We start from the raw sequence: 12,862 nt of genomic DNA on the forward strand, positions 1-12,862 counted from the left end.
TTTTGTGCGCACCACAAGGTCCCTTTTTTCTTCCCTTGCCAGCCATGTTAGAAAATTACTACCAGTATATAAAGTATGGTCTGCTTTCAACATGCATTACAGTATAATGTGAGTAGCATTCTGGCATGAGTACTTTCCCAAACACATATACTTTAAAGGCATGTCTATGACAAAATGCACTTTACTTTATGGGCTGCATCTAGATATCCAAATTACAGCACGCATTGAAGGCATTCCAAATCTGTAAAATGGCTTTATCAAAGCCTGGTGACCTTGTGTCAACTAGCACTCTGAGGTGATGACTACATTTCAAACTGAATTGAATTAGTCCTCCATCAAGCAATTTCTCCCCATCACCTGCAGCTGCCATAAATGTGGTTTTGCACTTCCAGGAAATTGGAATCACTGAGTACTAATGGCAGCGGTAGAGCCTATCTAGGAAGTGATAATCATGATGATCAGCGGCTGAGATTGACTTTCTCTTGCAAAGTAGCGGCATTGAGAAGATTGAATCAAGGAGACCTGACAATCAAAACGATGTTGCAAATGGAATAAGTTTCAGAGGCCGAAATGTTATCAGTGTAGGCGTACTTTTATTCTACTTTTATTCTTCCAAAGCTACCTACTGATGATAATGTACATGCTTCTTAGGAGCAATCTAGGACACAGACAGAATACATATGGTCCTGTTGTTGGATGTCCATCGCTCTGCGATGATGACTTCAATGGCTTCAGTGGCGTCTCATATGCGATCGCAGCCCGAATTCTGAGGCACATGTTCTTCCACATGTCGGGCAAACGACGGCGATGCTGGGGTTTGGTCTTCTCTCCTTCTCTTTTCTGTCGCGTCGCTTCTGTTCAAGTTCGGTAAGTCTATTGTCTTCAAAGTTCTGTACACCTTGGTGAACAGCATGGCGCCACTGACTCCTATCAGTGGCAGTGGTCTCCCATTCACGATGTGGGATGTTGCACGCAGTAAGGGATGCCTTCAGCGAGTCCTTATACCTCTTGTAAGGACGTCCAACCTTTCTGTAGCCAGAGGCGAGCTCGCAGTAGAACACCATTTTCGGGAGTCGGGAGTCGTCCATGCGAACCACGTGGCCGGCCCATCTCAATTGAGCTTTCATGATGAGCGCTTCAATGCCCATCATGTTTGCTCGACGTAGCACTTCTGTGTTGGGAACCCTGTCTGTCCATGAGATACCCATAATTCTGCGCAGGCAGCGGAGGTGAAATCTGTCCAGAGCTTTGAGCTGCTTTTTGTACAAAGTCCATGTTTCACAGCTGTAGAGAAGGGCTGTAATGACTACTGCCTTGTACACTGCTAGTTTTGTCTGGAGCCTAATACCACGCTCACTCCACAGCCGCGTCCAGAGCCTACCAAAGGAGGAGCCTGCCTTCGCAATCCTGTTTGACACTTCCTTGTCCATGCTGCAGGATGAGGTCATTGTGCTTCCCAGGTAGGTAAAGCTCTCCACGTTGTTTAGCTCTGTTCCATCAATGACAATGTGAGGGGCAGGGAGTAACAGCCCTGGTGCAGGCTGGAGCATAACTTCAGTCTTTTTCAAGCTGATTGTCAGTCCAAAGGCTTTACTGGCTTCTGACAGGCGACTAGCGAGTTCTTGCAGATCCTGTTCGCTGAGAGCAGCGAGGGCGCAGTCATCTGCAAAGAGGAAGTCTCTCACTAGGGCCTCCAGTACCTTGGTTTTTGCTTTGAGGCGCCGTAGGTCGAGGACCCTGCCGTCGCATCTGTAGCGGATGGTTATCCCGGCATCTGTAGCGGACAGTGCCCTGAACAGCATGGTGGCAAACATGAGGCTAAAGAGAGTAGGTGCCATGACGCACCCCTGTTTTACTCCATTTGTGATCGGGAAAGAGTCAGACTCTGTGCCATTCCCCACAACACGGCCCATCATCCCATCATGGAATGATCTGATGATACTGACGAACTTTGGAGGACAGCCCAGTTTAGACAGTATCGACCACAGACCCTCACGGCTTACCGTGTCGAACGCCTTTGTCAAGTCTACAAACATAATGTACAGGTTTTGATTTTGTTCACGACACTTTTCTTGGATTTGATCATCCCCCACGTACTGCTACCTTGTCGTGGTGGGGATGCTTGCGTGCCTTGAGGATCCTGTGGGCTATACCGGCGGGGGCTTCCATACCCCTGGCAGGTCTAACCAAGCCGGGCAGGCTACGGGTGAGAGGACAGACGAAGGGCAGTACATCTCTCTCTCTCTCTCTCTCTCTACACTTTACCGCCATGGCTATGTGGCTGCAGTTTAGTCATGGCCAGGATGTTATGTTCCGCATCCCTCCTGGCACAACATGGCTGAACCGAGAGGGAGACCGTGGAGCTTGGGCAAACCACGGTCTTTTGCTAACCTCCTCCTTATCCTTTGCTCTACTTGCCCAGGACTCAATGGCTCCACCTTTCTTTCTTACTAAAGACCTACGGCGATGGGCGAGTGGTGACGGTGGCAGGTGTAAGATGGTGCTGGAAGCCACTAGCCACGGACCTGCACGTAGGCGGTCAGGACTGGATGGTCGTTCTCTGTTCACATGAGGCAATGGCAGGGTTCGGCAGCCGTCTTGGCGACGGAGCAGCCCTTTTTAGGGACGGCACTGCTCCCCCCTGCAGGGGAAGGGTCTAGAAAAGGTGACCTAAAGAAAGCTTGTCTCAGCTCATCCTGTCAGCGCACCGTAGCTGTCTGGACATCTAATACTGCGGTCGAAAACAGAGACAATATGCATCAAAGCACAAACAAAAGAAGACAATGCTCTGTGTTGGAGCCTGGAACGTCAGAACCCTGATGGATAGAAAAGACTCTGACCGACCAGAGCGACGCACAGCTCTTGTAGCACGCGAGCTACAACGCTACAATATTGACATTGCTGCATTGAGTGAAACACGCCTGGCAGACACAGGGGAGGTAACCGAGATTGGTGGCGGATACACCTTCTTCTGGTCAGGAAAGAGCCAGGACGAACCCAGAGAATCTGGAGTTGGCTTCGCAATACGCACTTCACTCGTGAGAAAGCTAGAAACCCTTCCCAGAGGAATTAGTGATCGCCTTATGGTAATGAGGCTCCCCCTGAAAGGAAACACACAGCTGACTCTCATCAGCGCATATGCCCCTACCATGAGCTATTCACAAGAGCAGAAGGAAGAATTCTACGAGAAACTTGCACACTTGGTGCACACCGTACCCAAACATGACAAGATGTTGCTTATGGGGGACTTCAACGCTCGAGTTGGTAGCGACTCCCAAGCGTGGCCAGGTGTTCTTGGACCCCATGGTGTAGGGAGGGAGAACTCGAATGGCCAAATGCTCCTCACGTTCTGCTCCGAGCACGGTCTAACAGTTACAAATACCCTGTACCAGCTACAAGACATCCACAAGGTTACCTGGATGCACCCCCGCTCAAAGCGTTGGCATCAAATCGACTTCATCATAACAAGGCAACATGACATTAGAGATGTGCGCATCACAAGGGCAATGAGAGGAGCAGACTGCTGGACTGATCACACTCTGCTGCGATCAAAGCTCACATTCTCAACTGCCAGTGCGCGTCATACACACATGAGGAGGAAAGATAGAATTAAGAAAAAGCTTGACGTCTCAAAACTCTCACATCCAGAAACAAAAGAGCTACTATCAAGAAACCTAAGGGAACAGATTGAGAAACTACCAGCTGAAAGCAACCCAGAGAAAGCATGGGGCAACTTCCGAAGAGTAATGTATGACACATCTGAACGCATATTAGGACACACAAAGCGCAAACACCAGGACTGGTTCGATAACAACAATGAAGAGATCACCAGCCTCCTCAAAAAGAAGCAAGAAGCCTTCACACAGTGGCTGAACGAAAAGAACTCCATTGCAAAGCATGATCACCTGAAGCACCTCAGGAGTAAAGTCCAAGTCGAACTAAGAAAAATGAAGGACAAATGGTGGGAGTCCAAGGCGGCAGAACTGCAACAGTTTGCAGATGAACATGACACAAAAAAGTTCTTTGCAGGCCTAAAGGCAGTGTACGGTCCCTCGTCTAACACCATGGCACCCGTCCGCTCAGCTGATGGCACTCTCCTCACAGAGAAAAGCGACATAACCGAGCGCTGGAGACAACACTTCAGCCAACTGCTCAACAGACCCTCCATTATCGACCAACAGGCTATTCAGGACATGCCACAGCGACCACTCCTGGCCTCTCTGGATGAACCTCCCAGCCTGGAGGAAACCCAGAAGGCCATGAAACAGCTCCAAGGAGGAAAAGCGCCAGGGCCAGATGGCATACCTCCGGAGGTATTCAAAGAAGGAGGGGAAGCCGTCACAGCCAAGCTGATCGAACTGATGCAACTGTTCTGGATGGAGGGATCAGTGCCACAGGACTTTAAAGATGCCAACATTATACATCTCTACAAGCATAAGGGAGACAGAGCAGCATGCGACAACCACAGAGGGATCTCGCTACTGAGTGCTGCAGGGAAAGTCATGGCTCGCATTGTCCTCAACCGCATCACACAGCACCTGCTGGATGACGTGGTGTCGGAAAGCCAGTGTGGCTTCAGAAGCAATAGAGGAACCATTGACATGGTATTTACACTCCGTCAAATCCAAGAAAAGTGTCGTGAACAAAATCAAAACCTGTACATTATGTTTGTAGACTTGACAAAACCCCATATACTATATATATGGTTATAATACATATGTTATGTTCCGATAAAACTTACTCGGTGATCATAATCATATGGTCCAGTTTTATGCATGCTACAACAATTAACGCAACCTCAAGCTGCATTGATCAGCAAGATACAAAAATGGAAGTTCTGCAGCTGCAGTACCAAGGCAAGCTGCCAGGGTGCTCAAATTTAGTCTATTCTTCGGTAGGTGAAAGCCAAACCACATAAAAAATTCTGTAAAAATCACCCATTGTTTCCTAAGTTACAGCAGGAAACAATCTATTACTGTCCCTGTCATACATATTCCTGTTGTCTGACATGTAGGGACTGTAACTAAAGCTCAACTGAGTGTAAGTGAAAATTTGGGACTGTCCCTTTACACCATGTTGACCTCTATCTACATATAAATGATATATTACTTTATTCTGATGACAATCACTTTACGACACCTGATTTTCAAGGTGACCACAGGAATGACATGACTTTGTATGACATGACTTTGTATGCAAATGAAGATGATAGACCAATTCCATGGGTAATAGAGATTGGGAAAACCTTTATCAAAAGATTCATTAAGTTGTAATCTTTATTTGTAGGATGAATATTGTCCTTATCAAGGTCATCCATGTTCATCTTCAATGACATCAGTGGCATGGTGGCCTTGTGGTTAGGATTGTTTACTAAGAATCTGGAGGTACTGAGTTAGAATATCCCTGACAGGTCCCATTGTTCTGCCTTTGATAAAGACTTAACTTTGAGGTATTACATGTGGAGTAATATCAAAATCAGAACAGTTGCAGTAACTTCTAATATGCTGTTTACTAGAAGTGCAGAAAGGTGACAAGTACATGCAATTATTGCTGGGGCACAACTCCATTTCCCCCCAAACATGTTAAGTTAGCCTTGACCCTTAAAACCAAGGCTGTTCAACCAGTGTTTCTATAAATTTTGCACAGCCCATTTAGTTCCTTGCACTTGAGAGTCCTTAATCCAGTCCTCACCACAATGCTACACAAACAGCAGCAGATTAGGCTATTGTATGTGAATTGGTGGAAAAAGTGCAGCTTGTTTTATGTAACACCAGCTGCTAGCATTTCCACCACACTCTGTACACAAACCTGGACAAAGAGCTCCCACAATTCAATAGGCAGTGCACCTAAACAGCGCACTTGTATCATCAGGCAAGCCGGAAAGGAGGCATGGAGGTGTATGCAGCCAAAGAAACAAACATAAGCTATCAACAGTTTACTGAATTTTGTTGTTGATAAGACAATAGAAGCATGGCAGGAATTGCTCCAAGATATAACTCTTCGATACCATTTTTATTGAGCTCGCTAAGTATTAAATAATTTAAGTATAACCATAAAATAAAACTAATACCCAACAACATATAGGTAATAAAATCCTCTCTATTCAAACTGCTGAAAGGACTGAAAGGGACTATACAGGCCTCCTGAGACAACTCACACAAAGTATCAACATTGGGAGACTATTTTTATCCCCAATTGCCCAGAGAATACCTTGAAAAGGCTACATTTATCATCTAGCAGGTTTTTGACATTTGGTTTTAAGGGAACGCTTTCTCCACTATACACAATAATCACTCCTCCCACCTCCCCCCGACACAAGAAAAACACACACAGAAAACAAAATTGAAATGAACATTAGAAAAAAAACTGGTATCACATCAAAATCTTTCTTCAACAATTTCGAATATAAGAATAATCTTTTAAAGTTATTATCTGTAAATAGTGATTCCTGGTGAGTGAAAGGAAAAATCTGTATATGAATTTGACATTCTCCAATAATACTGTAAATCTTGAAGCGTCCGAGGTGGTTTCATTTCATTTTTAGTTATCACCCTCCTCCACTGCAAAGTCATGACACCGCAAATATGCAATTGCACTATATTACCACTGTATCATAGAGCTGTTTCAACTATGAACTTAATGAAAACTTCCTTTCCTCTCTTACCGCAAAATTAAGTTCCCGTGAAAGTAAATGAATATACAGTACCTGGAATCTGTATATTGGACCAACCCCAGGCCAGCTCCACGGCAGCCAGACCCCCTGGTGGGGGAGGGAACAGCCACCCCCCTTGACGGTGCTGGTGGTACAGTTCTGGTGTCCCGTACAGTACAGTTGGCCTGGCACTAGGAGCGCCACCTAGCTGCTGTCGCAGTATGTCGTAGCCAGCGCTGCGATCGCTGCTGTACCACAGCCTGCAGGGACTGGTCACCTGGAATGTCGTAAACAGTCGCACAGTCAAGATCATTACCTACTACAGACAAAACTGCCCAAGACAACGACGTATGAGATGGATAAAATCTGGTCTGTGAGGATAGGAGGCCACTATGTAGACAGGAATGGTTGTGTCATTGAGAAATATTGTCTAAGGGACTAATAAAAAAGTGGTCGCATTGGCAACCTTCTGTAGAGGTGGTCACTTGTACAGGTTTGACTGTACTTTCCAAAGGACAGATCTAACTTCTGACATCTAAAAAGATAAAAAAATTGGGCTGTGCTTCTTCATGTAAATCTTTATTTTGTAAAATTTCATTCATAATCCATAAAAAATTTTTTTTTATTATTCATACAATTTCCGAACATAGCAGCTCGACAGAACACACCAAAGAAACTACAATTGCACCTGTACTGCACTTTTTTTCTTAAAGTGATTATCGCAGGGTGGTTTGTGAATTCCCAAAACTACATCTCCAGATCATAACAAAGTACATGTACAAGGGTCCATATAACTAAGTATGCTAAAGGTTAAATCTGTTGACAATCAACCAATGATAACTACTGCAAAGAGTGTGACATGACATTATAACCCCTGTTGTTTATACCACACAACAAACTGCACGCTGGTGGGAAGTTTGCTTGTTTGAACAGTTGCAGTTCTTTTTACTGTTGTTGCCAAACCAAATCAACAACTTGGTTGGCAAGTTATCTTTTTAAAACTCAGCAAAGAAAGGGCATTTAACCCAGCTACTTAGTAACTTTTACTGTCGTCAAACAAAAGAAATGTTCTGCTATTCACCTAAAAATTATCCATACCAGGCTTCGCAAATTTGGATTTCCCCAGGCATGGGATTGATCCTGAATGGATCTACCGAATCAGCCTCTACAGCAAATTTGGCAGATGCGGATTAACACCTCATTGGAGCTGGATTCAGACCGTTCATTGTGAATCAGGATAAATCCTGCGTTTGGGTGAATCCTGATTTGTGACTCCTGGTTTATAAATGGGGGCTAGCCATGTATTGTGATCCAGACTGCAAAGTCAATTCTTTTTCACAACTTGCAAAAAAAGACACATGGCAAATCAGGCCCTACCTTTGGAATGATGTTCGTGAGGAAGGCAGGAGCAGCACACGGGACACAATCCCTGCGGATGGAGGGGCGAGGGACGAAGCGGGGAGGGGGGCTGGCCATTGCGGGGGCTGGGATGGCCCCTGAAGCACCTGCCGACCTTGGCAGGAGCAGGTGGTGCCGTGTGGGGGACTTGGGGTGGGGGGCCGTCTTCTCTCCGCTGCTGGCACTACCACTGGGATGTCTTCTAGGCTGAAGTGGACATGTCCGTCAAGTTATCTTTAAGTTTGATGTCTTTACATAAGAAAAGAGTCTCGTTGTTTAAGTTGGCGTCAAACTGTCAATAACCTCAGCTAATTTTGTTGCTTGGCAGAATGTCACAGAATATTTAAAAAAAATTTGCTTAATAAACTAGCCTATCAAATTTAAAAGGTTCGGTGACCTGTGAACATCTGCCAAACTCTAAAAATCACGAAATGATCAAGAAGACGTAAGCCACAGTGTTGCTGAAATATAAGACTTGTCGGGCTACCTATGTTCTTGCCGAGTGACATCAACTTTGATCCTATAAGTGTGATGACATAACTTAAACATATCATTGTTTAGAAAACTTGAGGATGCATAGGAAGGCCCAAACTTACCCTTGGGGAGGTTGGCGTGTGGGTGGGGCTGGACAGCTTGCGGGCGGGGTTGGCTGCGGGTTGCTGGGAGGAGTGAGAGGCTCTCCTGGTGGGGGACAGGGGGTTGGGGTGCGCCCGTGTGGGCGACGTCAACCCCGATTTGCTGCCGTGAGATACGGAGAGGTGTCGGATCTTGCTAAGTCTCCTTTTTCTGAAATGACATTAACAAAATCATACAATTTGAAATAAATGCTGAAGGACTTCAACTTGCTAGCTTGTTGTCCTGCACAAAAAATGGTCTTGCAAGCAGATTCTACCCACAAAATCATCAAATAACAACAGTTTAATTGTAAATAACTTGCATCAGCCCATAATTAACATATCAAATGTCACGGTACCAATATAGGAATTCTCAACATCACTAGCGGGATTTTATCCACAAATTCTGATTTCCTGTAAATTATTCAAACATGCTGAGTGCAAATTGTCTGGTAGTAGCTTGTTTTTCTTGCATACTGCCGTGACTTGGATGACAAACATTACATTTACGGAGCAATGAACTGGTCTGACTTAACTATAGGCTCTTTCAGGTATCCAAAAAAAATGTGGAAAAAACAAACCTCAGCAATAGGTACAGTACAATCCACTAAGACAATACTGTAAATGCATTTAAGTTCGTGGAGATTTAATTTCGTGATAGCAGGAAAAAGGACTTTTCGCGGTGGTTTTAAGTTTGCGTTAGCACCATGAACTGTAGTGTCTTACTGCCATGGAAAACTGTTTGCAGCAGTTTTAAGGTCGTGGTGAATTGGCAACACGAAAACCGTGAACATTTCTGCATTTACAGTAAATGATTTGTTCTTGAGGTCAACTTTTTGGTCTGTTGTTATGATCATGATCTTTATGCAGTTGATCTTCATGTTTGTGCACAGACAAAACCTTCAAATCTGGTATCAAGTGCAGTAAATTTGCTAAATGAAGTGTAACACAAACATTAATAATTCAAGGAGAGATGGAGCAATCTATTATAGACAAATTAGGTTCAAAGCTTCCCTGTGGAACATGTAAAACATGTTTTGGGGCAAACAGAAGAGAAGCTTGATAGATATCCATGCCTGTGATAGTAACACACTGACATTTACAATACTGGTATATCAATTATTTATAGAATTACCGACGAGTTATGGCTCCTTCAGAAATTAGTGACGTTGATGACAAACACTATTAAAAGATAAAAAGGGGTGCCCTTTACTAATATGCTTCATGCATATCAGAAGCTTCCAGTTTATATGCACATCAACAGCTTCCACATGCTAGAATGAAACATGTTTGCTATTTGCTTAAGTGAATTCATGTCATGTCTGATACTACCTTCAATAAGTCAACAGTTGGTGAGTTGAGAGAGACAGTTTTGCCAAGGTGGGACTAATCAATTTAGCAATTGATAAGTCTGAAGTGTCACTTGTTTTAGAATCTGGTGAAGGGTCATTGTGTTTCATTACATGTATATTCTTGTAGTTTTATCTAGGAGTGCCTGAAAAACAGGTCACAGTCTAGACCCAAGATGTATTTTTTGGGATGAAAAAAACACTGAGAATTCTCCCTTGCAGAACAGTTCAACTAATTATTCACAAAACTGCTTCACATTAATTTTGTATTTCTAAATACCCCAAATGCTTTAACATATACAAGCCTCAATTCTATGGCAATTATTGACATAATGTAATATGCATGGATTGATCAGCATTGAAACAAATTTTTGACTGTGTCTGACACTAAGTCTTTTTGGAAATTAAGTTTGACAGCTATGTCTTTTCCCTACAGCTTCCAATGGCTCTGGCATGAACAGTCCTGTTAGCAGCGGCACATACCTGTGTCCAGGTGTTTCAGGGATGAAGTGGATGGTTTGCTGCATGTGGCTGATGAAGTTTGTAGTGTAGCTCGTGAAGACGAGGTTCTTGAGGACGGTACTGCTGGCGATCTCCGGCGCTGACAGACGGAAGGATGGTGACAACAAAAGTGCCATCCTGTCCAGACATCTGCTGAGGGAAAATTATACAAGTTCCAATCCAGTATTTGATTAAAGATTAGCACCCCCAGAAAAAACAAAGCAAAATCTGCCTGCAAATACCACTCTCACTCACTATCTGGTTGTTTTACTACCAGATTGTTAAAAAATCATTGGGACTAATCTCGCTGTAAAAGGGGAACGAAGATGTTCAAAGTGGTAACATCTACGGTAAAGCAAAGCAAGACAGAGCTCATCTTCATAGTGTGATGAGTTCAGGTGTCATGAGATCCTTATGGAAAAAACCTGAACATAAAAAAACCACCACAAATTTTCACGATTCATAGTATCAGTTCTAACGGCCCTCTGCACAGCCCTACCTTTTGTGGCCAGCCTGCGCATGCCACTCTCTGCGATGGTGTATCCTGTAGGCCTCCTTCAGTGTCAGGTACAGCGCCAGCCACCTGACCAGCAGTCCACACAGCATCAGGCTGTGCGCCTCTGCTGGCGATGTGTTGATGAACCGGAGGAACGAGAACGTGCTGTCTGAATGAATGTCTGCAACAAAGTGTAGAAAACCACGTTGAATAAATGGAAGATCACCCGGTGATGTACAATCAAAGGGCACTGGACAGTCCACACAAACCCAGTATGACAATAAGCTGGTGAAGAGTCAAGTAAGAGTTCAAGAGGAGTAGTTCCAACAGTGATTCCTACTCAACCAAAGAAATCTATTCTACTCTACTCCACATTGCCAAAACAGTGATGAAGCTAACACAGCTCACTTTACTACTATGCTCATCTTGCATACATCAATCATATTTCATTTTAATACTGGCACAAGGGAGTTGACATTTCAAAACAAGCCCCTATGGCTATGAGTTAATGAATGTCTGCTTTCACACATGGAGTGCCCAAGTACCCATGATGTGACAAAAGTCTAATGGCAGCAAATGTTGATTGCATTTTTGCCCAAATGGCAGAAAAAGAAGATAGCTACAAAAAAGATAGCTTTTTTTTGACAAAAACAAAACTACTATCTCACAGATCTTGCTCAGTCACTGATGAAAGGTAGAGGATGCTACCTGAAACATCTGACCATTTTCAAATATCTGTCCATGTGCTTGAGTAACTGTTATTCTGTGTACTACTGTAGTGCCCCATCTTGCCCACCTTTCCACATCGATTATCTATTGTACCACAATGAAACAAAGGTTTCTAGTCAATTGCTAAATTGAAAACATCAGCAGAAAACTCACCTTTGGTAGAGCCCTTCTTAGGAGGAAAGAGACTATGATGCACATTCTCCGCAGAGAATGCATATAGCATATTGTAGATGTACCTGTGATGGGAGATCAAAAGCAAACGAATACAGTACTTTGGGAATGAAATTTTTAACAAATAATCCAAATACTTGACAATTTGGCACAAATCACAAAGCAGGGTAAGATGTTGCAAACTGATAAAAATACTTTCTTTTGGTAATCAAATCAATGAAGAAATATAAAAAGAATGGAATATAGGTAAGCTTATAAGGTCACATGCAAGAAACCATCCACTTCATCCTTACCAGTTATGGCATAATAAGAATGAGTTAAATACAAGGAAGAAAAAGTCAGTGTTCTCACCTATTCTTGCTGTATGATACACTATCTACATATCCTGTGGACATAAATAAAGACCAAAGTTAGGTCTAAGATTTAAAATGATTGAAAAATAAGAGGTACATTACAACAAGCGTAATACCCCAGTCAACAAATTATTGCGTTTACACAAAAAAGTGTATGATGTATGAAAATTGCAGTTCATTTTTTTCTATCAAACCAAAAAACCTACATTCAAGTTTCATTTCCAACAGAAAACACTGTATACACTGAAACAGAAAAGCCTCTGTTAGCTAAGCACAACTCACATAAACAGTTGCCTACTAAAGACTGAAAGACTTTATTCATTCCGACCAACCTTGCCTATATACAAGTTTTGGGAGGATGAAAGCGTCTGGCTGTATGAAGAGGGGTGATCGGGCCTCCTGCCTCTCGAACAGCTCAGGATGATTGCACACCTGTTGGCAACAAAGGCCACACATTAGCACTGGAGCCATTATTGACCTGTATGTGTCGGCAACGGGGAAACAGCAGGCGCAGGCTGCAACAAGTTCTCAGCATGTTCAACTGAGAGCGAAGTGAAGAATAAAAAATGGCATGTAGCCACCACAAGATAGAGGAGTCT

General features: G+C 43.6%; 1 protein-coding gene across 1 annotated transcript in view; it reads right to left on the reverse strand.

The window, feature by feature from the left end:
• The window catches only part of LOC118417249 (chromatin-remodeling ATPase INO80-like), a gene marked incomplete in the record, with an annotated part of 77,312 nt that overhangs the window by 36,903 nt on the left and 27,547 nt on the right, over positions 1-12,862 (reverse strand). Inside the window, 8 exon segments of the mRNA XM_035822737.1 lie at positions 6,707-6,929; positions 8,030-8,257; positions 8,647-8,836; positions 10,497-10,667; positions 11,014-11,191; positions 11,893-11,975; positions 12,262-12,295; positions 12,596-12,695. Of these exon segments, the coding sequence (XP_035678630.1) occupies positions 6,707-6,929; positions 8,030-8,257; positions 8,647-8,836; positions 10,497-10,667; positions 11,014-11,191; positions 11,893-11,975; positions 12,262-12,295; positions 12,596-12,695 (1,207 nt within the window).

The sequence above is a fragment of the Branchiostoma floridae genome, chromosome 1 (assembly GCF_000003815.2).
Source record: "Branchiostoma floridae strain S238N-H82 chromosome 1, Bfl_VNyyK, whole genome shotgun sequence".
Lineage (NCBI taxonomy): Eukaryota > Metazoa > Chordata > Leptocardii > Amphioxiformes > Branchiostomatidae > Branchiostoma > Branchiostoma floridae.